At 45.3% G+C, this 25754-nt stretch overlaps 2 protein-coding genes across 2 annotated transcripts in view; one reads left to right on the top strand and one right to left on the bottom strand.

The window, feature by feature from the left end:
* Positions 1 to 25754, bottom strand: part of LOC149278109 (uncharacterized) — a 705984-nt gene that overhangs the window by 397942 nt on the left and 282288 nt on the right. The window lies entirely within an intron of this gene.
* The window catches only part of COL11A2 (collagen type XI alpha 2 chain), a 97191-nt gene that overhangs the window by 27644 nt on the left and 43793 nt on the right, over positions 1 to 25754 (top strand). The window contains exons 6-25 of the mRNA XM_089502379.1: positions 215 to 508; positions 2683 to 2832; positions 3504 to 3683; positions 7951 to 8010; positions 10178 to 10219; positions 10350 to 10412; positions 10800 to 10874; positions 11966 to 12052; positions 14045 to 14101; positions 15152 to 15205; positions 16534 to 16587; positions 17772 to 17825; positions 19417 to 19470; positions 20399 to 20452; positions 21842 to 21886; positions 22436 to 22489; positions 22575 to 22619; positions 23856 to 23909; positions 25077 to 25121; positions 25208 to 25261. Coding sequence (XP_089358505.1) covers positions 215 to 508; positions 2683 to 2832; positions 3504 to 3683; positions 7951 to 8010; positions 10178 to 10219; positions 10350 to 10412; positions 10800 to 10874; positions 11966 to 12052; positions 14045 to 14101; positions 15152 to 15205; positions 16534 to 16587; positions 17772 to 17825; positions 19417 to 19470; positions 20399 to 20452; positions 21842 to 21886; positions 22436 to 22489; positions 22575 to 22619; positions 23856 to 23909; positions 25077 to 25121; positions 25208 to 25261 — 1575 coding nt within the window. The remainder of the gene's footprint in view (positions 1 to 214; positions 509 to 2682; positions 2833 to 3503; positions 3684 to 7950; positions 8011 to 10177; positions 10220 to 10349; positions 10413 to 10799; positions 10875 to 11965; positions 12053 to 14044; positions 14102 to 15151; positions 15206 to 16533; positions 16588 to 17771; positions 17826 to 19416; positions 19471 to 20398; positions 20453 to 21841; positions 21887 to 22435; positions 22490 to 22574; positions 22620 to 23855; positions 23910 to 25076; positions 25122 to 25207; positions 25262 to 25754) is intronic.

Genomic DNA, 25754 nt, shown 5'->3' with positions numbered 1-25754 from the left:
AATGGAGGACATTTTGGAAATCCTCCTGGACAGAAGGTTGAAATGTAGGACGTGTCTTGGGAAATGAGGGCCAGTGGTCACCCTGCATTCATGCCTTTGTCTTTCCTCCTGTGTTGTTGTGTTGTTGCTCTGTTGTTGTTGCTGCTCCTTCATCTTCGCCGCCACCTTCATCGCCATCCATCACCATTTTCATCCTCATCCTCATCACTGCTAGAAACCAACCAAGGCCAAGACCCCCACTGCTAAACCCAAACCCAAACCCAAGCAGCCCCAGAAGCGCCAACTGATGGGCACGGCGCCCAGCTATGCCAAGACCAGCGCCAAAAATGGGAAATCTCCCGGCAATGGCAAGTCCACCTCGGCCAATGGGAAGTTCTACAATGGCGGCGGCAACAGTGCCAAGGCGGCATCCAAATCCTCCGCCACGAAAAACTCTCTGGGCCGATCTGGGGCCCATGCGCAAGCTGGCGTTGGTGCATCTCGGCTGCGTGGGAACAGCTACCAGCAGGTAGAGCAAGAGGGAAGGATGCAGGTCTGTGGGTTCACAACCTGGTATCCCCCCCATTGAGGGATGAAAGGACACATCGCCTTGGTGTCCCCCCCAAAAGACCCTCTCCATCACCCCCCCCATCAGTCTGTATCTCTCTGTGTGTAACCAGGTCTTTGTTACATCCGTGTGTCACCGTGTCTTTGTCACGTCTGTGCGTAACCACAGGGCTTTGGTCACCTGTGTCCTCGCGATGCATGTTCTTCCTCCCCGAAAAACGTGGGCTGTGGGGAAGGTGTCCCAGTCAAGAGAAACAGCCACAAAAGCTCTAAAGGCGGCCATGTTCGTTGGGGGGGGCAGATTGGATTCGGTGCCCCCTGGGAAGGGGTTACGTGAGCTTCATCTGCCCCCCAGGCATGCCCCTTCAGTGTTTTGGCCTTGTGTTTCTCTTGAAGCCCCTTCCCCTCAAACGGAGCCAGCTTTCTCTCAGTCCAGGCCACGGGAGGCTGAGATTCTGGCCCCAAGATCACTTTGTCCCCCCAAAAATGGGAGAAATGATCTGGGATGAGGAATCCTTCCCTTCGAGGAGACGTTTGGACTCACTAACGGTGTCCTCTTCTCTCTGTTTTTCTCCCTTCCATCATCTTTTCTCTCTGATTTCATCAATCCATCCTATGCGCCATTCTGTTTGATCCTCAATTTTTGGTGCCCTTCCTCCTTCACTGTCCTTTCACGCTCCCCCCTTCCTGTGTCCCTTCCATTTCCCTTCTTTTCTTTCATCAATTCACTCTTTCTTTCTCTGTAAATCCATTGATCCCTTATTCTCGCCGCCCCCCTTTTTTATTAAACCCCTTGTTGGGCTCACCTTCCTTCCTTTCTTTTCTCCTCTTCCTCCTTCCTTCCTGCCTCCTCTCTTCTCCCTTTTCTTTTGCTTTCTTTTCTTTCCCTCTTCCCTCCCTGCATTGCTTCTCATGGCTCCTCTACTCTCATCACTTCTTCCCTCTTCTCTAATTTTTTCTCCTTTATTCTCATTTCCTCTTTCCTTCTCTTCTTTTGTCCTTTTCCCTCCTTACTTCTCTTCTCCTCTTTCTCCCTCCACTGTTTCTCTCCTCTCCTTCTCTTCTATTATTTTCATCCCTTCCCTTTCCCTCCTCAACCTCCTTCTCTTCAATCGTCTCCATTCATCTCTTCACCACTCCTCACTTTTCTTCTCTCCTTTCTCTTCCCCTCTTCTCTCCCCTTCTTCCTCCACCACTACTCTCTTCTCCTCTGATTCTCTTCTTCTGTTCATCTCACTACTTTTCTATCTTTCTTCTCTTTGCCTTTTTTCTCCTTCTCATCTCCTCTTTTCCTCTCTCCTTTTCTCCTCTTCTCTTGCCCCTCGGCTTCTTCCATCTCTTCTTTTCGTCTCTCCTTCCTTTATGTTCTCCTCACTTATCTTCTTTTCTCCTGTTTTCTTCCCTTCTTCGTCCTCAATCCTCTCCTCTCTCCTCTCTTCCTCTCTCCTCTCTTCATGTCCCTTCCTATTTTCTTCTTCCCTTTTCTCCTCTCTTCTCCTGTTTTTTCCTTCTTTCTCCTCAATCCTCTTCTCTGCCATCTCTTCCTCTATCTTCTTCCCTTGTCCCCTCATCTCCTCTCTTTTCTTCTTCTCTCTTCTTTTTCTGTTTTCCCCTTCTTTCTCCTCCCTCCTCAATCCTCTTCTCTCTCTATCTCCTCTTCCCTTGTCCCCTTTTCTTCTTCCCTTTTACCCTCTTCTCTTCTCCTTCCCTTCTTTGTTTTCTTCCTTTCTCTCCTCAACCCTGTTCCATTCCATTCCTTCCTTTGTCCTCTTCTCCTTTCTTCTATTCTCCTTCCTTCTCTACTCTTTTCCCCCTCTTCTCTTCTTTCCTTCTCCTCTCCTCAACCCTGTTCCATTCCATTCCTTCCTTTGTCCTCTTCTCCTTTCTTCTATTCTCCTTCCTTCTCTACTCTTTTCCCCCTCTTCTCTTCTTTCCTTCTCCTCTCCTTTTCTCCTCTTCTCTTTCCTTCTCCTCATCTCTTTTCTCCCCTCTTCTTCTCTCCCTCCTTCCACCAATCCATCCTTTCATCAACACACCAACACCGATCCCTCTCTTTCCCTCAAATGCCCCTATTGGTGCCCTCTCCTTTTCCCTGTCCTTTGGCCCTCTTTTTCTTCTTCCCATGTGCCCCCCAAGGATGTGGGTTTGCCCCCGACAGAGGAGCCCTGGGGGTCCCCGCACGAATACCCCGACTACACTCTCCCTCCGGATGCGGACGCCACTTACTGGGAAGAGACCTCCCCAAGGGAAGGGTCACCCCCGGACCCTTCAGTCCCACAGGGAGAGGTAAATGCCACCCCCATCCCCAGATTACAACAGGAGAGCCAAGATTTGGCGGGGGGGGGGGAGGAGTTGTACTACAGTTCACAAAATCCCCCATCCAACTGGGAGTTATAGTCCAAAGAAGCACCAACAAGTAGAGATACTCCATGGCCTGTTTCCCACTTGTTGTGGTGGAAATGGGGAATAACTGGACAAAGGGGAACTATGGGGCATTCCTAGGAAGGGGTTGGCCGGTGGGATTGAGCGCAAACTCTGGACACCCAGGTTCCAGCCTCCGTGACCAGTTAGGCAATGGGCAGTCAATCAAAGAACAAGGCCCCAGTGTAGCTTTCTCCCAAGGGAGAAGGATGGTGGTCAGCCATGCTGGACAGAGGGACATTTATAGTTGCAGGGGACTCTGCCCCTGGGGCTAGTGAACTGATCTTTAGCTGCAGGATAGATTCAGGACCTTGGTCAGATCGTTCCTCATTGGTGGAACCACTGGCCTGGATCATGTAAAGTTCGGACTAAAAGCCAAGGAAGATTCATATCCCGCAGCTGATATCCCGTTGGGTTATCTGGAAGGGAGGATGGAATGGGGGCCCCTCAGGTCAGATGAGGGTCTGGATGCGGGGGCTGAGCCCCACTTCCCTCCTCTAATGTCTTGTTGGGTTCCCACCCTGTCTGGGGGGCAGGAAGAAGCGGCCGGCCCACATCCCACGGCGGCAGCAGCGGAGGAGGAAGTGGTCTTTGCGGAAGAGGAAGGGCTCGGCGTGGGCCTGGAGTACGAATACACCTATAGGACCTATGGCGAGGGGGAGGAGCCGTCGGAGCTGGGCCCTGTGCGCCCGGCCGAGACCCCCCACAGTGGAGGCGTAAGTGGGGCGCACGACCCCTTCATGGGGAGACCCCCGAGGCCTTTCTCCTCTGTCCTCCCTTCTGTTACGTCATGGTGTCGCTGACACTTCCTGTTTTGTGAGTCCACTTCCTGTCAGTTGTGCATTTGTCTGTGTTGCGCGGTGATGTCACTTCCTCCTGGCTGCTGGTTGGCTTCTGGGAATTCTTCCTCCTCCCTTCTATTATGTCATGGTGTCGCTGCCACTTCCTGTCTTGTGAGTCCACTTCCTGTCAGTTGTGCATAGTGCAACCACAACTCTTATTTCAGCAACACACTGTTTACGTGTCACTTCCTGCTGTCTTTTCCTAAGGTGTTTCCTGCTGTTGTGTTGTGTTGTGCTGTGTTCACTTTGCTTGTGGCGTCCGGTTGTTCTTGCTCTCTTTCTGTTTTGTGCCATTTGGCTGTGGATCAAGGCTGGTTGTTGTCACTTCCTGTTCATCGCTGACTGTTTCCTGTCACTTCCTGCGCAGAAGCCATCACTTCCTCCTGCCTTTGCAACCACCTGCCACTGTGTGGCAGCACTTTACCCTTTTCCCTGTCTCTTATGGTTATTGCTCTCTCTGTCTGTCTCATGACATCATTTCCTGCTTTGGTCATCCCGTTTCTAATAATTGTCGCGTTTTGATGTGTCTTTTCCCCGACTACTTCCTGTGACCTTACCTCTTTGGTGATAGCACTTCCTGTGATGTCATTACCTGCCTTTCCTTAACTTTCTCATGTTTTCCCAAAATGGCGGTTTGCTTAGAAATGGGTTGCCATGGCCCCGGCAACAGGAAGGCCTTCTGTGGGCTTCCTCCTTGTTCTGTGATGTCATCATGCAACGTTATGATGTCATCACATACAAGGCCATCTCTGCAGACCAATTGGACAAATTACTGATTTGGGTAGTGGGAAAGGCGGAAGCCCCCGCCCCAAAAACGGGACACGGTAATTTATGACCCTGGCGGCCATTTTGAGAAGTTGTTCCTAAGCACTGCCCCTTTTGGTCCCCTTCCTTCCCTCCTCCTCATGAGTAGACCATTGCTTCCAGTCTTTGGGTGCATCTACACTGTAGAATTAATGCAGTTTGACACTGCTTTAATTTCCAAGGCTCCGTGCTTCCTGTGGAATCCTGGGATTTGTAGTTGGGGGGCAGCCCTCTTTGGCAAAGAAGGCCATGAAGACCTTGCAGAACTACAAATCCCAGGGTTCCTTGATGGGATGGAGCTACAGCACTTAATTATTACTACATTATTATTATTATTATTATTATATCCCACTTTCCCTGCCAAAGTAGGAACTCAAAGTGGCTTACAATTTTAAAATAATGATAATAATTAAATATTAAAAGTGGTGTCAAAATGCATTATTTTTTCTAACAACAACAACAACAACAAATATTATTACAATTTTTATTATAATACATCTATTATAATAATAATAATAAATAATAATATGTTTTGACACCACTTTTAATAATATTAATGATAATAACTGTAATAATAATAATAATAAAAAATGTATTATAATGTATTATTATTATAATCCATTTACTATTATTATTATTTATTAAATATTAAATTTATTATTATAATAAATTTTATTTCTTTCCCAAATCTCCTGAGGGCCCAAGGCCTTTTGTATGTTAAAATGCAAAATACAATTAAAAAAGAAAACACATAAAACCAAATGTTAAAATACAATACTATAAAACCATTAAAATACACTCATATAATACATAGTTGACAATATACCAATTAAAAAGTCACAGTTTACAGTGTGGACGCACCCTTTGAAGGATTTGTGAAATTCACAGATTCTCCTTTGCGGTTGTCGTTTGAATGAAATTAAAAATTCAGGTAATGAGAAGAAGGTTTCCAGGTTTGGAAAAAGGGATTTTGCAGGTGAAATTCTCCAACTTTGGAGAGATGTAAAATCCCTAAATTCTGTGTTATTGTGGGAAACATTTTCTCTTCTTCTTTTTTTTTTAAAAAAAAGGAAAATAATGGATAAAATTTTAAAGCAATTTCAATTTTTAATGAAGTTTAAAGGAAAGCAGGATAAAAATTTAAAGGAATGTAAAATTCAATTTAAAATTTTTTTAAGGACTACAGGATAAAGTTTTAAAGGAATTTAAAATTAATTTTTTAAAAAGGAAAACAATAACATTTTAAAGGAATTTAAATTTTTAAATTTTAAAAACTGTTTAATTGCTTTTTAAGAATTTTATTTTGCCTGTTTTATACTGTTTTAACTTGGACTGTTTTAGATTTCTAAGCCTGTATTGGGCAGGCCTATTATAAACATAATAATAATAATGGAAAACAGAATGAAATTTTAAATTTTAAAAATTCCAAAGGAAAACAAGATAAAATTTTAAAGGAATTTAAAATTTTAATAATTCCAAAGGAAAACAGAATAAAAATTTAAATGAATTTTTAATTTTTATTTTTTAAAAAGGAAAACAGTATCAAATTTTAAGGGAATTTAAAAATTTTAAATTTTGAAAATTTAAAGGAAAATGAAGGATGAAATGAAAATTCTGTTAAAATCCTGTTTGAAAGTGGAAGAAATCTTAAGACAATCCTTCCCATACTTTTGAACATTTCAAATATGCAAAGTTATTAATGAAGAAGGACCCACAAACGATAAGGAATTGGGAAGAGTCGGAGGAGCCCTTCGTCCCTTTGCAGAATCAATGGCCTGCAAACCCCTTTTGGATTTCGAACTCAGCTTGCAGCACTTGGAATAAAATGGGGACGAAGGAGGAGGAAAAGAGAGGAAATTCGGACGTTTTAAAAGCAGCTGAGAAAGTGGGAAGGCAGAGGATTAATTGCAGACTGGAGACATTTGCAATGGATGCAAAGGGATATTTTCTATAGTCGGGATTTCTTCTTGTTTCCCCTTTTAAGTGTTTTGACCATCATGATTATTATCATCAAGGAATCCTCAGGACTGCTTTTGCCAAGTCCCTCCTCTGAAACCGAGCCTCCAGCACCGGGTCTTTGTCGGCGGTCTCCCATCCAAGGACTATCCAGGGCTGACCCTGCTTACCTTCCACGATCAGACCAAATCCGATGCCTTTTAAGAGCATTTAGGCTATTACTATTATCATCACGGAGTCCTCAGAGGTGGTTTTGCCAATTCCTTTCTCTGAAATAGGTTTGGGATTGTTTTTTGGGAGGGGGCTGTACAAAAAATGAATTTTTGCTTAGATTTCTTTTAGAAGTTGGGGGGGGGGGGCTTTTTGACTTGCAAATGGAAAGCCAGAGCAGGACTTGAGCAAAAGATGGAGGGCCTTATTTATGCCCCCTTTTTTATAAAGCCAGGCAAACTTTGGGGGCCGGAGGGGAGACGGGTGCGAGGAACAAAAGGACGCTTGTGTCCCAAACGGACCGAGGAATTAGCTTTCCCAGCCAAAAAATAAAACAAACAGTTCTAAATGCAGAGCAAGCCTCCACTAAGATTTTTCCAGGAAAGGAGGCTGCATCTACACTGCAGAATTAACGCAGTTTGACGCCGCTTTAAACCCTTGAGCTCCATGTTCTGGAATTCCTGGGATTTGTAATTTGCTGCAGCACCGTAGCTCTCAGAATTCGTTTTTTGTACAAACCCTTGATGATAATAATAATGGCCTAAAATCCCTTAAAGATACCAGATCTGGTCTGATCTTGGAAGCTAAGCAGGGCCAGCCCTGGATAGTCCTTTAATGGGAGACGGCCAAGGCATACCCGCTGCTGGAGGCTCTCTTTCAGTGGAAGGAAATAGCAGAACCTCCTCTGAGATTCCTTGCTGACAATAATAATAATTATTATGTCCTAAATACCCAAAAGGCACCAGATCCCCTCTGATCTTGGAAGCAGGGTCAGCCCTGGATAGTCCTTGGATGGGAGACTGTCAATGAATCCCCAGTGCTGGAGGCTCTGTTTCAACCTCCTCTGAGATTCCTTCATGATAATAACAATGGCCTGAATACTCAAAAGACACCAGATCTGATCTGATCTTGGAAGCTAAGCAGGCTCAGCCGTGGATGGTCCTTGGATGCGAGACCACCAAGGAATAACCTGCTGGAGGCTCTGTTTCAGAGCCACATCCCCCAACCCAGTCCTTCCAAGATTTGGGGGTCTAACCCAGTTTCCTGCACTCCAAAATGGAGGCCAGGGAATTGGGGGACAGAGTCACACCATGCGTGTGTGTAAGTGTGTGATGGTTGTGTTATACTGACTCTGCCCCTTTCTTTGCGGCTACATGTCTGTGACCCACAGGTCATCCACGGACCCAGAGGTCTGAAAGGAGAGAAAGGGGAGCCGGCCGTCTTCGAACCGGTGAGTTGTTGCAGAGTGCAAAAATCGAGTCACACTCTCTCAACTGCAGAATGCTCAGGTCCGGGAGACCAGGATTCGAATCCCAGCCCTGGAGGGTCACTGGGTGACTCTCTCTCAGCCTCGGAGGCAGCAATCCTCCTCTGCAGAAATCTGTCTGGAATCCTAGAATCATAGAGTTAGAAGAGACTCCAAGACGGGCCCTGATCCAGTCCAACCCCATTCTGCCATGCAGGAGCTCTCAGTCAAAGCATCCCCATTGACAGATGGCCATCCAGCCTCTGAGAAACTTTTAGGACTTATTAAAGTCAGAGTTTATTGAAGGTGCACAGCAACAAAGTTTAGTGTGTAGTTTGTGCTTTGCCAACATGGGTTTCAGAGAAAGAAGTCATGCCAGACAAATCTTATCTCTTTCTTTGATAAAATGACCATCTTGGTAGATGAAGGGAATGCTGTGGATATAGTATATCTTGATTTCAGTAAGGCCTTTGACAAAGTTCCCAAAGACATTCTTGCAAACAAGCTTGTAAAATGTGGGCTAGACAAGGCAACTGTTACATGGATTTGTCATTGGTTGACTGACCAAACGCAAAGGGTGTTCCAGCAATGGCTCCTTTTCATCCTGGAGAGAAGTGACCAGTGGGGTGTCCAGTGGGGCTCTGTCCTGGGCTCAGGGCTATTCAACATCTTTATCAATGACTTGGGTGACAGAAATGGGGGAATACTTATCAAATTTGCAGATGACACCAAACTAAGAGGAGTAGCTAATACCCCTGAGGATAGGATCGAAATTCAAAATGACCTGAATAGACTGGAAAGCTGGGCCAAAGCTAACAAAATAAATTTCAACAGGGAGAAATGTAAGGTACTGCACTTAGGGCAGGAAAATGAAATGGGGTGAAATGGAGTTGGATTGGATGGCCCTTGGGGTCCATGAGTCTAAGTGCAAGCCCTTCCTGGACAAATCTTGCAGAGAAAGATTAGAAATGGTTGCAAACGACTTGAAGGCACAGACAAACAACAAATTACACTCTTTTCTGGGTGTATTTGAGCGTCTGGTTTGTGGTTATCTCAAAATAGCCCTGAAATCACAGGCTTTCTGTTTTTGGTGTCATAAACTATAACTCCTTGCATGGAGGGTGCCTTCCCTCACCATCGCAGGACAGTCCCCGAATGAGGAGGAGGTTGCAGCGGTCTCTTCCATGACGCACAATTGTAGGACTGTGGGTCCACTTTAAATGCCATGGCTGCATTCTGTGGGATCCTGGGATTTGTAGCTTGGAGGAGACGTTAGGGGGAAGCTCTTTGGCTAAGAGATCCAAGCCCTTTTCATTACAGTAGTTCAATTGTCTTGGAACTGTGGGATTTGTAGTTTTTAATTACAGTAGTGCAATTTCACTTTGACCGTCCTTGGCTTGGAAATGTGGGATTTGTAGTTTCTCACTGCAGTACTTCGATTGCACTTTAACCATACTTTTCATGATATAAATTCACTTGCCCTTTAAACCCATCACTGTCTCAGTGCTGTGAGATCCTGGGATGTGTAATTTGAGGGAGACACTGGGAAAGCTAAGCACCCTAAGCATCTAGAACTGCACATCTCAGGATCCCATAGCCTCTTTCCATGGCAGCTAAAGTGGAACCACGGTGCTATAACTCAAATTACTCAGAGACCCTTGTTTGGCTGTGGACCGCATATTTATATAGTAGCTCAGTTGTACTTTAGCCATCATTGGCTTAGCCCTCTCTGTTAGCCCCCTGGGATTTGAATTTTTTGGGAGGTCCAGGGGCCCCTTGATATCCGTTGGGTTTTGGTCCCAGGACCCTCTGTGCATGCTTAAGTTCTATAAATACACTGGTATTTTTTATATAAAATAGCAAAAACAAGGCTTTTTTTGGAAATATTTCCAAACCGTGGATGATGGAATCCATGGATGCAGAGGACCGGCTATACTTAGAATCCTATAGTTTTCGAGAAGCCATTCCCAGGATCTAGTAACGTGCAAAGTGGCATCAAGCTGGCATAACTCTGTAGTGCAGATGGCACTCCTGCTCTGGGATTTGCAATTTGTGGGAGGCACTAGAGCTCTCCGGCTGCACATAAACATGTGCCTTGGTTGTAACCAACCCTTCTTTTCCATGTATTTTCTCCTTCTTTCTTCCTCTATAGGGCATGTTGGTGGAGGGAGCTCCTGGACCAGAAGGACCCCCGGTAAGAGATGTGTGGACAATGGCATTGCAAGGGTCAGGATGTGAGGGAATATCCTCCGTCTCTTGCCCCCTTCTTTGTTAGCACACAAACAGCTGCAGACCCCAGTTATGTCTCTTTCTTCTCCTTGCAGGGCATGAGTGGCCCACGAGGTACACAGGGACCCCCTGGACCCCCCGGCGACTCTGGAGAGAGGGTGAGTAAGGAGCAACGGGGACTTCTGCCCTGCAGGAATACATAGGACCCTAGAGTTAGAAGGGACCCCCAAGTGCCATCCAGTACAAACCTCTTCTTCTGCCAAGCAGGAATACATAGGATCCTATAGTTGGAAGGGATCCCTGAAAGGCCATTCAGTCCAGCCCCCTTCTGCCATGCAGGAATGCATAGGATCCTGGAGTTGGAAGGGACCCCTAAGGGCCCTCCAGTCCAACCCTCTTCAGCCATGCAGGAATACAGAGTGCTTCCAGTTCTATGATTCACCCTATACACACCCAGACTTTGCCCATGAATGGGGCCCCAAAATGGCTTCCTTCCCAAACTGCCTGGACATTTTGCACTCAGCGCTCTCTGCTCTCTCCCGCAGGGTCCTCCAGGGCGACCTGGTCTCCCCGGATCAGACGGCAGACCCGGACCTCCCGGCACTTCCATGATGCTCCCGGTGAGTCAGGAACAGGGGAGCCAGAATAAGGCCCTGAGGGGTCCCCTGATCTTGGGGTGCTGAGCAGGAGGAGGATCCGCACTATATTTAGCAATGGTGGGTCTTACTGGGCTGGCTGACTGTGTCCAGAAGTGACCAAATGCTTCCAGTGCGCGAGTGTGGTGAATTATCTGCAGGTTTTATTCCTTGTGGAGCTGTCCAACAGCAAAACATCAGGGAAGCATCAAAGTGGTGGCTGCATGGGCCAGAATACACTCTAAGGGTATCCTGGTCCTGAAACTTCCCCATTACCTGGCACTCTCATTGCAATGCCATACATCTGTTTGCATGTGTGTCCTGCTGTGCCAACTGGTGCTGCCCCCGTGGCACGTCGCCAGCTGTGAAGTTAGAACAAGCGTTGGACGTTCTGACCTCAGAGTGAGCAACTGACTGCTACCGTGCCGGACAACATAGCGGGATGCATTGTAAACAGCTGCTGGGCATCGCAACCGAGGACTCCAGGCTTTCTGGGACGATACAGAGCAAAAGGCACATTTTTAGCATTCATTATAAAAAGGAGTATACCACCGGTTTGATGCTGAATGGATTTGTCCAACTGCACCAGAAGTGGGGTTTGGGCCCTGCATCATCCATCAAGAGGGCATTATCATACCACGATTTGAATTTGAGGGCAAAGTGCTTGAAATTAGAGGAACACCGACATCTTAAGCTATGCAGATGACACCATTCTGCTAGCAGAAAATAACAAACGACTGGATCATGCCCTGCAGACAGCAAGGACATCTTGGAAGACCTAATAAGTCAGCCTCAAAGAAGACGTATAAGAAACATGGCCTGCTAGTGAGGACCATGCGGCGAGAAAAAGATCAAGAAAAGTGCTTGAGATGGAAAGGTTCTGGAAATGCCTGGAGAACGGGGAGCAATCTTGGATTTGGCAACTCTCTCCAGTTGTGATCCAAAGGGCCCAATACCAAGGCCAGTGCCATTTCCTGGTGCGAAGGCAATGCGTCTTTGGAGCCAGCAGAAAGGATGTAAAATTAAAAACGGGGCACCAAAGGTCTGTCGTAACTCTCCGTTTTTTCCTCTTCCAGTTCCGTTTCGGGAGCAGCGGAGGCGGCAAGGGGCCCGTGGTGGCCGCCCAGGAAGCCCAAGCCCAAGCCTTCCTGCAGCAAGCCCGCGTGAGTCTGGATTTAAGCCATCAGGGTGGGATTGTGTATCTGTGTGTGTGTGCAGAAAGATGGAAAGGAAATTTTGGGAAGAATCCCGCTGGTGCTACTTAGATAATGGGAGGAGGGAATCCTTCTCCTGTTTGCAGACGATGTGATGCTGGGAAGGGTGGCCTATATTATTTATTATATTTATTAATAATAATAATAAATGGTTTATTTATATACCGCCCTTCCAATGATCAGGGCGGTTCACAGTGGTTAAAATTACATAAAATTCCAAATATACAATGTTAAAATACAAAGCAGTACAAAAGAAAAAACAACATTAGATTAATTTGTATACCACTGGATGGAAATGAAATAAATTAAATCCAATAGCGGCAAGGGCATGGGAAGAGGGCTTCCTGGTGGCTGTTCCCACGCATATCATTCTGTTCAACAGGAATTGTGCATTTTAAGTGCTTTAATTGCTTTTAAAAATAGTTGCACGTACTATTCCTTTTTTAAAACAAACATGGTATATCACACTTTTATGTTTGCTCAGTTTTGATCTATGATGTAAGATACTTTTTGGGAGCAAAATGGGGCAATAAATAAATAAATATGCTCCGTTAAGCAAGGCTGGATCCGCATGAATCGGGATAATCTGCAAGCAGTTTGGCATATTCTGGCCCCGGAGTTTCACCAGTGTTCCTGCCACTGCATTTTCTGGGGCCGCCATTATGACGCTGGGTGGCTATTTGCATGGAATTTGATGCTGGCAGAATCAGAACGAGGTCAGAACGAGGGGCCCAGCTGTATGGGATTGATGCTGGGCGCCTCGTTCTGACCTCTGTCTGATTCACGCCGGTGTCACCTTGTAAACAGGCGCTGGGCATTGCAACGAAGGATAATTCATTGTAATCCATGTTAAGGGTGGCATACCCTGGTTTCTGTGCTGAATTGGCCGTACGTCATTCAGGCATTTTGCACCAGAACCAGGGATTGTCTGGACTGCTTGCCGAGACGGACACAGCCTGTGGGCACAACCAGACTAACGGGAAGATCCTAGACTCTGTTCTGATTTCATACTGGTTTCAACACCACTTTTAACTGTTGTGACTCCATCCTATGGAATCCTGGGATTTGCAGTTTGGTGATGCACCAGTACATTTGAGCAGAGAAGACCTTGCAGAACTACAAATCCCAGGATCCCCATAAGATGCAGCTACAGCACTTAAAGTGGGGTCAAACTGTATTATTTCTACAGTGTGGATGCACCCCAAATTCTGTTTCCTCAGGTGCATAGAAGAAGTAAAGCTATGCTACAACTTCTTTCTTTCAGTGACTGGCTGTACAGATTGCCCCTAAGGGTTGGCCTGCAGCCGCCTTTTTCTTCGCCAGATCTGGGTTGCGGCATCCACACGCTGCAGACCCGATATGGCCTTTCCGTAGTGCAAAAAGAAGCCGCAAAAAGAGCTTTTCTGCGCCATGGAAAAGGCGCCATACCTGCTGGTGCCACAGCTTCTCTGCGCTCTATTAGTGCTGCATCATCTGGATGCAGTGCCAGAGGAGTGCTGTGATGCCACCTGGCATATGGTAGGGTGCGCGGTGTCGTGCTGGCGTGGGGGCAGACTTGGGGTTGCCACGCCCCCACGACGGCCTTTGATGCTGGTCTATGCAGCCCCTTGGTCTCAAAGGTACTACAAGATCCCTTCACAAACTGATATCCTAGACTAACACCAAGGTTTCTTGTAGGATCCTGGGATTTGTAGTTTGCTTGGAAGCACTGTCCAAAGGGAGAGGATCACAGAGTTCCTCCACCAAACTATGAATCCCAGTTTTCCAGGGTAGTTAAAGAGGGGTGCAAGGACTAACACTGGCAACTCTTTTGCATTCTTCTATGAAAATGTCACATATGCAACCACAAACCCCACATGTTTGATTTCTGGTGCGCTTTTGGGGGTCTCTATGTGGCTTTGCAGAGGTCTAACCCCCAACTCTTTTTCCTTCACCCCACAGATGGCCTTGCGTGGCCCCCCAGGACCCATGGGATACACCGGCCGACCGGGCATCTTGGTGGGTATTTGTCCCTTTTGGGAGCTAAGAAGGACTAAAATAACAGGTCTTGTTTTATGGGGTTCAGAGTTTGCCCTCTGCATGTGTGTCTGTATTTTAGGGGTGCAAGGAATCCTTTCAAATTTTCACACTCTCATTGAGGAAGAATCGCATCCAAGAAAAGCTTGATGGTTGCACAAACAACTATATATCCCAAGGATGGCAATTCTGCTTATTTCATTCTCCTGCAGACGGGGAAAAGAATGTCCAAAAATGTCCACTCCCCACTGGGCAAGATGACCAGATGTTTTGCTCATTTTTGGATGGTTTTTCGTATTTCAGGGGCCTTTTAAAATGGAAATTCCTTTTGCACAAACAAATATTATTTATGTAAACATATAGGTGTGTGTGTATGATATATGTTTATATAAATACAGTTATATTTGCTTGTGCAAAAGGAATTTTCACAAAACACTGCTTCTTTATCTGCAAATATTTCAGGACCTTTTTGTGTGTCAAAATTCCTTTTGCACAATATATATATATATATATATATATATATATATATATATATCATGGTGTTGTTTAGAGTTTTGCAAGGACAAGGTTTTCACAGAAGAGCCCCTAAATGTTGTTTTTTTTTGCGGGGGGGGGGGGAATCATTTGAGAAGATCTTTTAAAACTCTGGCAGAGTAACTTCATCCAGTGGGGGACAAAAATATCTGAACTTCTTTCTGTGGTCTCCTCTGCACTGCCAAAAAACACTCCTCAGCAGGATGCATTTCTGGACCGGCGGATTCAGAGTTCCGTCCGCACTACTTACTTACAATGATATGATTCCACTTCCCATCATGGCAACCTCCGATGGGATCCTTGATGTTTGGGGGGAAAGGTGCTTAGAATTCTCCGCCAGGTTTGCAAATCTCAGATTTGCATTGGATGATGGAGCCACCATGGGAGTTAAAGTGGAACCGTAGTGCTGGAATTGGACAGTGCGGAAGGTAGTGTTGACCCATGTGTTCCCCTGTCCACCTCCAAAGACCAGCTGATCATGACACTTTTCTCTTCCAGGGTCAACCTGGCAGCCCTGGCGTGAAGGGGGAAGCAGGAGACTTTGGCTTCCAGGTAAGGTGACCTTTGACCTCAGGTGAAGATTCGTGGGGGTCCTAGATTTCCTGGTTGCACCCCCAGGACCTCCATCTTTGGAAATGCATCCTCTTCGGCTCTCCTTTGACCCCAAAAGGAGGCACCCCAAGACCTTGCTCTGCCAGCTCCAATGGAGCAAGAAGCATCCGATCAGAGCTAAGATCTCTTCCTTGGTGCTCCCAGGGTTTTTTGGGAAGCCCACCTGCCCTGCAGGAAGGCATTGCCTTGTGTCACGATGGAAAATCCCCCCCAAGAACAGTCGCCCCCTTGCATTCCCTACAACCAGATGTTTAACGGGCTCCAGTTGATGACCCCCCCAAAACCCTTTCTTGTGTATGGTGTGTTTTGCGTTTGTGCAGTCATGCGTGTATGGAGAGCGTCTGTGTCTCACAGGAGTGAGACAAATAAGTGAAAGAGTGTGCATGAATGTAAGGGTCTGGAATATGTCAAATATGTGATAATGTGTGTATGTGTGTGTGAGAGAAAATGTGTGCAAGGCAATGCATGTGTCTTATAGAAGAGACATGTGTGAAAGAATATGGGTGTTTATGTGTGTGTAAGAGAGAGAATGTGTACATGATTTTGTGGATTACAGATGTCGAGTCTCCCGTATCTGGAATGCCAAAATCCAAAACACTCCAAAATCCCAAACTTTTTTCATGGGGGCTGAGACAGAGTGACCCCTTGACTTTCGTGATGGTTCAATGGGCACAAACCACATTTCATGTGCAAAATTATTTTTAAAATATAGTGTATAAAATTACCTTCAGGCTGTGTATAAGGTTTATGTGAAACATAAATAAATTTCATGTTTAGACATGGGCCCCATCTCCAAGATATCTTGATGCAAATGCCCCCAAATCCAAAATGGTCCAAAGGTTTGGCTGAGATATAGGGACACCTTTGTTTTCTGACGTTGTTCCATGCACAAAAATGCCTTTTGGTAATTGAATAAGGTTTATCCAAAACATAAATAGATTTCATGTTTGGACTTGGGTCCTGTCTCCAAAATATCTCATTGTGTATGCATGCAAATATTCCAAAATCTGAAGCCTGAAACTCTCTTGGTCCTGAGCATTTTGGATAATAAGGGAGATGCAACTTGTATTTCGGGACATGTATAAGAGAAAGTATGTGTGTGCAGACAGGAGGTGTGTGAGAGACAATACACTTGAGTGTGACTATGTGCATCTCATGAGCGTGTGAGGAGAAAGGGGGTGTGCAAAGACATCAGGTCCCCCTTTCATTCCCTTCCAATCGGAGACCCTCCTTGACCAGGCAACCCAGGATGTGCTTTTCCTTGCCAGGGGCCCCGGGGACCGAATGGCTTGACCGGACCCCCAGGGAAGCCTGGACGTCGGGTAAGTTCCTCCCTTCCTTGCTTTTTTTTAAAACTGAACTTGTCTATCAAAACAATCCAGAAAGTAACTTTTCAGAAAACACTTAAGAGCAAGGGTTGTCATTTTCGCAGTGTGCATGTGTCTGTTGTTGTGCCTCCCCTCTTTCTAATTTTCCAGCGCACAGTGGGCCTTTCACATTCACTGAGGTTGGGGGAAAGTGGGGGAAACACAAATAAAAAGTCTCTCTCTATTTTAACCTAAGAGAACACCTCTCTAGGAATCCCTAGTTCCTCCAGCGCAGCTCTGTGGGCAACATCTGCTGGAAGTTGACTAATTGAATTGCACTGGAGGACCTAAAAATGCCTAGAGAAGTGTCCTCTCTAGGAATCTCTACATCCTCTAGCTCAACTCTTTGATTGAGATGGAGGTTGACTATAGAATTGTACTGAAGGACCTACAAATGCCTAGACAAGTCTAAGAACCTCTCCGTCCTCCAGCACAACTCTGTGGTCAACATGTGCCAGATGTTGGCCATGGAATTGTGTTGGAGGACCTACAGGTGCCTAGAGAAGTCTAGGAATCTAGGTCCTCCAGCACAGCTCTGTAGTCAACATGTGCTGGGAATTGACCATAGAATTGTACTGAAGGACCTACAAATGCCTAGAGAAGTGTTCTCTCTAGGAATCACTAAGTCCTCCGGCATGATTTCTTGTGGACATTGACCATAAAGTTGCTCTGCACGATCTACAGATTCCTAGAGAGACCACATTAATAAAATCCATGAATAATGAAATGCATAAAAATTAAAGCTGCAAACGTAGAGGAATGTCTGTCTTGAAATTCTTTTAAAAGCTGTGGCTGTTAATGGTTTTGAAAAGATTCTCCTGTGGTTTTTGTCAGTATCATTTTTTAAAAGTTTGTGTGGTGGGATCCCTTAGATCCATTATGGGAAGAAAGGTGAGATTTTTTAAAAATAAATAACAAAATAAGTAAATAAAAATTTAAAAATAGCAAAAAGGAGGAGGAGGAGGAGGAGGAGGAGGAGAAGTTGCTTTAGAAAACCAGGGAAGATGGCAAGGAGGCCTGTGGCCAAGGCAAATACCAAGATATTTGCACAACAGATATCTGCCAACTTTTCCAAATATGCCAGCGATGTGGGAGCAACCTTGTTCACCCTGTTGTGCTTTCTCTGGTCTTTCCCGCAGGGCCGTGCCGGCGCAGATGGCGCCCGGGGGATGCCAGGGGAGTCTGGTGCCAAGGTAAGGTGGCGCCTGAAGGTGCTTCCTCCACCTCTGGGTCTAGCACCTTCTGTGGGTCCATCAGGGTTTGGAGATGATCACACAAGGGCCAATTCCATTACAACTGTGCCATTGGAAGTTGGCGGAAAAACCATGCGATAGTGATAGATAATTTCACACTTGGGCCCTCGACAGACCAGCAAAAAATGCCATCGTGAGGGCAGAATGGGGATGTGGTGTCATATCAGTGTCACGTCGCCCAATCAACCACACAGCGGGCAGCATAATGCCATGTCTTTGGCGCAGCATGTAGACACACTGTGCCAAAGAGCCATGTAAAAGCTGCAGTGGCACTGGAAAGGGTGCAAAAATAACCCACTTTTTGCGGGTTCTTTTTGTGCCAGGTTGGGGGCATGGTGTGGTTGCCGCATCCCCGACCCAGGGCTTCCAGGGGTGGCACAATGCCGCTTCTTAGCAGCGGTCTGCCAAGCCCCATAGTAATAATGATACAAAAATGGCAGAGAAACGCAATTGCATTCTGTATTCTTGTATTGTTAATATATTGTTATCAAACATTTTGTGCATGCACTGCTTCGGCATTACTGCACATGTCTGAGAATCATGGTTCCGTCCCGAATAGAACAAAATAAACTTGATATATTTCACAACATTATTTTACATTTATTTTTATCCAGCTGAAACAAAATGGTGCCCTGCGCCTCAAAATATGAGATAACCCCAGTAACAGTCGCAGCGATGAGAATTGAAAGGCAGTCTGGGAAAGTTCCTGGTTGCTCTGCCATCGTGTGAAGGAAACGTTTTTGGCTTCCGCAGAGTTTCCCTGTTAAAATTCTTTTTGGAAACAAATCCATCTAAAGATCCAAGAAATTTTGGAAATAAGTTTTGAATTAAAGACTGAAATTTATGTGTTAAACATGTTGGACAAAATAAATCCTCAAGTCGAAAAGAAATACAAAAGAGTTATCCTATTTGGATGACAGCAGCAAGGCTAATAATAGGAGAGAATGGGAAAAAACAGGAATGACCGAACGACTTTGATAAATCAAGGAGATGCTGATCGGCAAAATGAAGCGCGATCCCCAATCCAAGTATATTGCAAGAAAAGATGGCAATAAGAGGGCAAGCAAATCTAGAAATGGAAGGAGAGCCTCCATTAATTTTGTATGGAAGGGTATGGTACACAGGATAATAATGAGAGATACGGCGATTAAATGGAATCAAAAAAGACAAATATACAACAGTAGGAAAAAGCAAAGTGTTTAATATAGCAGGAACAAAGGAAGTTTGCAATGTATGGAGTTGTAGATAACGCTGTAGTATGATGAAAGAAATAGCTGGGATTTTTTAATGTTTGGTTTTATTAAAAATGTATAAAAATTAAAAAAACCAAGGAAGTCTAGGATCCTTACCCTTTATGTCGAAGTACGGGATGACTGCAAAGTCGTGTGAAAACATGTGCGCAATAATGGCAGGAGCACCCGGTTTCTCTCCCGTCTCTTAGCCCCGTGGGATAATCTCCATAGTCTCTGTTTGAGGTCCCCTTCTCTGATCAAAGACTCAGGGGACCCGGGTCTTTCTTTCCTCTCCGCAGGGCGAACGGGGGTTCGACGGACTTCCAGGCCTCCCAGGGGAGAAAGGACACAGGGTAAGCATAGTAGAAGAAGTGCCGCCTAGTATTCACAGCAGAAGGAGGAGGCCGTGATGGTGTCCTTAGGCTCTCCCAAGGATCTCCTTTGAGGCTCCCACATTCTTCTCTCTTGCTCCATGCTGGAGATCCTGCACTGAGCAGTGGGCTGGAATGGAGGGCCAATGGGGGTCAGTGGCCTCCCTAGGGTCAGGGTCACTTGGTGCGGTCACTCAGGGTGTCACCACCCCCACATTGACCACCTCCTCCTCCCCCCATTTCTTTCATTTTTAATTACATTTCTTAATAAGCAAGTATATTTTACATCTCTTGTTTATCATTTACATTATTTACCTTTTCCATTCCCTTCCCCACTCACCCTCTTTCTGTCTCAAAATATTTATCTTGATATTATATTTCACTGTTTCCTGTTTCCTGTTTACATAACAGCAAGAAACAAATATTGGGAAATAATTCTTTAAATGATATGAGAGAATGGCATGAATCATTGTATATGTATAGTTGCTGAATGGAAGACCAGAAGTCCCTTTTTTCTTCTTCTTTTACTTTGTTGTCTTTTCTTCTTCTTTGTTTCTTTCCTTTTTTGACCTTTGTAATTTTTAGTGTATTTCAAAAAATTTAATACACACACACACACACACACAAACACACACACACACACACTTGGAAAGACTAGTTTATATTTTACATGAGCTTTTGTGGAGATCAATCCATTTGCTCAGAAGCATTTCTGCATTACTGAAATTCACCCACTGAGCATCCGGAGTCCAGATGCAACCGAAAGGAGCTCAGCGGTCACAAAATCCTACCAGAAAACTACAATTCCCAGGTTCCTCTGGATGGAGGGGGATGGGGGACGGGAGAACAGCTATTTTAAATTAGGTCTACAAGCATTTTAATTGCAACTTTTACTCCCTTTCCCTGCTAGGGAGACTCTGGATCGCAAGGGATCCATGGCCCTCCGGGAGAAGACGGCGAGAGGGTAAGAACTACGGATTAATTAGGAAAAAGGAGCAATTTCGGGTGGGCGGATTTCATTCCAAGACACCAAAACCCATGGATGTTCAAGTCCCGTTATATAAGTTGAATACCTTATATAAAACAGCAAAATCAAGGTATGCTTTTTGGAATAGATAGATAGATATTGAATATTTTTGAAGCCGTGGATGCTTGAATTGGTGGATAAAGAATCCATGGATATAGAGAGCTGACTGTAAATGGCATCCTTGATATAAAACGGTGAACAACTCAAAAGGCTTGATATTGCAATATTTTCGAGCCATAGTTGGTTGAATTGGTGGATACCAAACCCTTGGATACAGATGGCTGGTTTATATCCTGCCTTCTAGCCAGACTAATTTATACAGTGTAGGATGAAAGGTTGGAAAAGAAAATGAACAAGTTACTGAGTTAAAAGGACAGATAGAAATGGGAGAAAGGAGTTTGGAGGAGTTTGAAGGCTCGCATGAAACCAGTTGTGAATGACCATGGCAGGAAATTGATCACACAAGAATCCATCATTTCTAGCTAGTCGCTGGCCATGTCTGGACGGCCAAAATCAAATGCCTTCTCCATCCTCTTGGCCAGAAGTCCATACAACACAAGACACAGTCCTCAAATCTGGTGATGACAGTCCTAATCGGATGACGTCCGACACATTTAGTGCCAAACCTGGGATATAATACTCTTTAAATGGTTTTTAAAAAGTCACTAGTTGCTCCAGGGATTATTCAGACATTGTTGTTTTTAGTGTGACTCTGTGAATAATCTCAGGGGTTATTCAGACGGTGAAAATGATCTGGGTTGAATCTTTGTTGTTCACATGCATTTCGAATTTGGTGGGGGCTGTCAAAAAACCCATTTCATCTTGGATAATTGATAATTGGGTTTCCTCCAACATTTTAAATGATTGGCATCATTGGCAGTGTGAATAACCAATGCAGGTAGACCTGAGATAAAACTCTTGGTCAAGAGGACAGGGTGACCCCTGTGTAGTCTAGACTCCATGCTGGATGGACAAGGAGACTGTTTTATTTGCCCCATCCAGACCTGGCCAGGGACTTGGTAGAAATGACTGTTTTGTGGTCATTTCTCTGCTGTAATCATTCCTAACTGGTTGCTCCTGGAGTATCCTGTCCTCTGCGGACGCCGCCACTTAGTTCCTTGTGGACTAGCCACTTGAGTTTATTAAAAGGCAGAAGGTGAGAGTCATTAGGGGCTGAATGAGGAGTCTCCAAACACAGGGAAAGAAGGGGGGCATAAATGCAGGATTTGGGAGGACATTGCTCCCCACGAAGTGACTGCCTCTCTGTCTCTGGACCCAGACTCCGAAATTCCAGGTGATGCTGTTTTATCCTTTTTCTGATTCCAGGGAGATGATGGAGAAGTCGGACCAAGGGGCCTTCCAGGAGAACCGGTACGTACCTCCGAGTCCTGCAACGGATTCTGGGAAGGAGCGGCCTCTCATGGTCCAGCAAAGACCACTGTTTTGTACTGTATTGTATTTAAATTTACTGTGTGCCATCTTGAGCCCTTATATTGGGAGAAAGATGGGATATAAGTAAATAAAAGAAGACGAAGACCAAAATATTGTGCAAATATCTACCATCTTTCCAAATATTCCAAAAACACGGGAGAAACATTGTTTGCATGAACAGCAGGCAAAGAGGCAAGTGCGCTTGGGATGTTGTTGTTGTGTGTTATCTGCCATCAAACCGACTCTGTTGAATGGCAGTCCTACAAAGGAGGGATTGCCAAGTCTTGCTGTTATCAATGGCTCTGCTGCTCAGGTCTTGCAAATGCAGAGCTGTGGTTTGCGGCGTTCCTTCTGGGTGAGTGGTACGGTTGTGACACATGTGCACAAATGCAACATCCCACTACCTGTGAGAACGAGGCAGCAAAAAAAGTAAATGAAATCATTAACGGGGTGCTTTCTCTTCCTCTTGTTGCTTTCCTTCCCCTGCAGGGACCCAGAGGTTTGCTGGGCCCGAAAGGCCCCCCAGGCATCCCAGGACCCCCGGTAAGTCTTGGGAAGGGTCCCCCATTCCACAGACCACCCCCCGGCCCAAAGACCACTAACATCCCATCTGTCCGTGTCCCTGTAGGGCGTCCGAGGCATGGATGGACCCCATGGACCCAAGGGCAACCTGGTGAGTAGCCGCTGTGGGCTCTCTTTGGACAGGGGGCCGATTGGGGGTCTCACAGGCCCCCTTTATGGCCTGTTTCCTTCGAACCCGGCTCTCCAGGGCAAGGAGAGGGGTGTCTCTACCCAACATCTTAACATCTTTGTTTGCCAAAGTTTTTAGTAGCATAGTTTTTCATTATCCATAACACACATGCAAAACATCTATCCCTCTTATTCATTTTCTGTATACAAACTGAACCCACAAAACCTGTTATCCCTCTATCCCTTACCTCCTGCCTCGGATCTTTACTTTCCAAGTTGGGATTGATTATTTATTATTTATTCTTCCCTTTGTACAAATTTTCTTTTCTTCCTCCTCCTCTTTGATCATTCTCTTTGCTATTATTCTGTCCCTGCGAGCTATATTCCTAATCTTATTTTATTCATCTTATTATATTGCAATCTTATCTCATTAATCTTATTACACCAGTATTCCAGTTATTTTAAGCATATCTAATTTTGGTTAGTTATACATTAAACAATTATTTGGTTTCCCTTCTTTTCCCCATTTTTAAATTGTTTTATTCTAAATAAGACAAGTTAATTTGTCCATTTCCATTGAGGCTAGTATTTTCATTGGCCACTCATCTATCAGTTGTATCATTTCTTCTTTCCATTCTCATGGCTGATATTAAGTACAATATACATTTCAGGTGCTTTCTTATCTCTTTCCCTTCTACCTAAAATAACTCCAACATTATTTGCATTATTTTATGTATTTTGAGCCAGTATCCTTTTGTTTGTGGACATACCCTCCAAATGTGGTACAGCACCCCTCTATTTATTCCACATTTCCAATATTTAAAATGGCCACTTTTATGTATTTTCCTCATTTTAGATGGTGTCATGTACCACCTGTGGGTCTTCTTAGAAAAATGTTCTTTAACGTCCACATTTAATGTAAATTGTATTTGGTTTCCCAAAGCTTTAAACGCTGCCCTGCTTGCACTTAAAATGGTTGCAACACAGAATGAAATTTGTTTTTCTGCACCGCCATTGAAAAGTCAAGGACCCTCTCCAGCTTCCCGAGGGGACGATTTCATGGAGACGAGAGCAGCCTTGGTCTCCAATTTTGGGGAAATTGCCCCCTTATCCCTTCCTCAAATTTATGGCTCCTTGGGTCCACAGACCCCCAACCCCAAACCTGTCCCCTTCTATTTTGTGGGCCAGGGTCTGACTTTTCCTCTTTGTTCCTTGCCAGGGTCCTCAAGGGGAGCCAGGACCCCCGGGCCAGCAGGGGACGCCAGGGACGCAGGTGAGTGAAGGCGAGCGGACGGACGGACAGCGGGGCCCTATGGCACGTGGTCAAGGCGTTCATTGGCCTTTTTCCGTGGCCCCACATCCCACCACGGCTGAGGAGGGGCTGCCTGGGAAACCCCAAAAGAGCTGGGCAGCCATACCTTTCCTTCCCCCAGTTGCTGTCCACAGAGCCTAGGCTGCCTTTGAACATGGAGGCGCCATTAAAATAGACGTTGGCTGCATCTGCACAGCAGGAATAATGCACTTTGATGCCACTTAATAGCTCTGGCTCCATGCTATGGGAATCTTGGGATGTGTAGCTTTGTGAGGTATTTAGCCATCTCAGTCAGAGAGCGCTGTCACCACAACAAACTATAAATCCCATTATTCCCATAAGGTGCATCCATGGCCATTCACAAGTGGTGCCAATCTGCATTAATTCTGCAGTCAGGGGAGAATTAATTCTGCAGCCGTTGATGGGCAGATTTATACAGCTGCATCCACACTGCAGAAATAATCCGGTTTGACACCACTTTAATGCTGTCATGTCTCCATGCTGTGGTATTCTGCGAACTGAAATTTGTTGTGGCACCAGAGCTCTCTGACAGAAAAGACTGAGTGTCTCGCAAAACTACAGTTTCCAGGATAAAATGGCGTGAAACTGGATTATTTCTGCAGTGTGGATGCAGCCTACATTTGTTTGGATGCACTACGAAAGAAAAGAAAGTAAAATCTAAATTGTAATCTTGAATTAAAACTCCCAGAATCCCTTTGGAGGATCCTGGCAGCTGTGGTCCAAGAAAGGGCCTTTCCCAGGCTCTGTAGCTCCTCCTGAATACATCACTTAAATACATATTGATTTAAATTGACAAATACAATATACACATATTAAAAGAACTTAAAATCCACAATTTAAAAACCACCTGGATAAACCTTTTGGAAGAGGCAGGTCTCCAATGCTCCTTTAAATTCAGGCAGCATATTCAGCTCTCGGATCTCTTCCGTCCGGTCATTCCTCAATTTGGGGGTGTCTGAAGAAAACATCCTCTGGCTGACAGTTGCCAACCTAATCCTGGCTGGCTAGAGCCTGGGAATTTAATTTTTAAATTATTATTATTATTATTATTATTATTATTATTATTATTATTATTATTCTGTGCTTCACCCTATCTTCTCTTTTTAGGGTCTGTCCGGACCCCAAGGCGCCATGGGACCCCCTGGAGAGAAGGTGAGCAAAGCCGGGAACACCCACCCATTATTGGCACTAAACCACACAGTCTCACGCTCTGACTTGACCCTTTGTCTCTCCTCCAGGGTCCACAAGGGAAACCGGGTCTCCCTGGCATGCCTGGCTCTGATGGACCTCCGGTAAGTGCCAACCCCCTGCAGGAAATCTCAATCGAAGAATCCCCACTGACAGATGGCCATACAGCCTCTGCTTAAAGACCTCCAAAGAAGGAGGCTCCTACACAATCTCTGAGGAAGGAGTGTGTTCCACTGTCGAACAGCCCTTACTGTCACGAAGTTCCTCCTAATGTTGAGCTGGAATCTCTTTTCCTGCAGTTTGCATCCATTGTTCCATGTCACATTCTCTGGAGCAGCAGAAAACAAGCTTGCTCCAGTGCAACTCTGTGATCGACACTTGCAGAAGTTGATCATGGAATCACGCTGAAGGACCTTGTTCTCCACCAGCACAACTCTATGGTCAATGTCTGGCAGAGTTGCGCTGGAGGACCCAGAGATTCCTAGGGAGAACATATGAATCAAAATAACAAATAATCAAATCTGCTAAAGTTAAAGCTACAAATCTGGAGGGACAACTGTATAGAAAGATGCCCGTCAGATTTAGCTGGCAGACATT

The sequence above is a fragment of the Sceloporus occidentalis genome, unplaced genomic scaffold (genome assembly GCF_023333645.1).
Source record: "Sceloporus occidentalis isolate IW3139 unplaced genomic scaffold, rSceOcc1.0.p SCAF_201, whole genome shotgun sequence".
NCBI classification, from domain to species: Eukaryota; Metazoa; Chordata; class Lepidosauria; order Squamata; family Phrynosomatidae; genus Sceloporus; species Sceloporus occidentalis.
The sequence above is the reverse complement of the archived record's forward strand: the minus strand, read 5'-3'. Positions and strand labels throughout refer to the sequence as shown.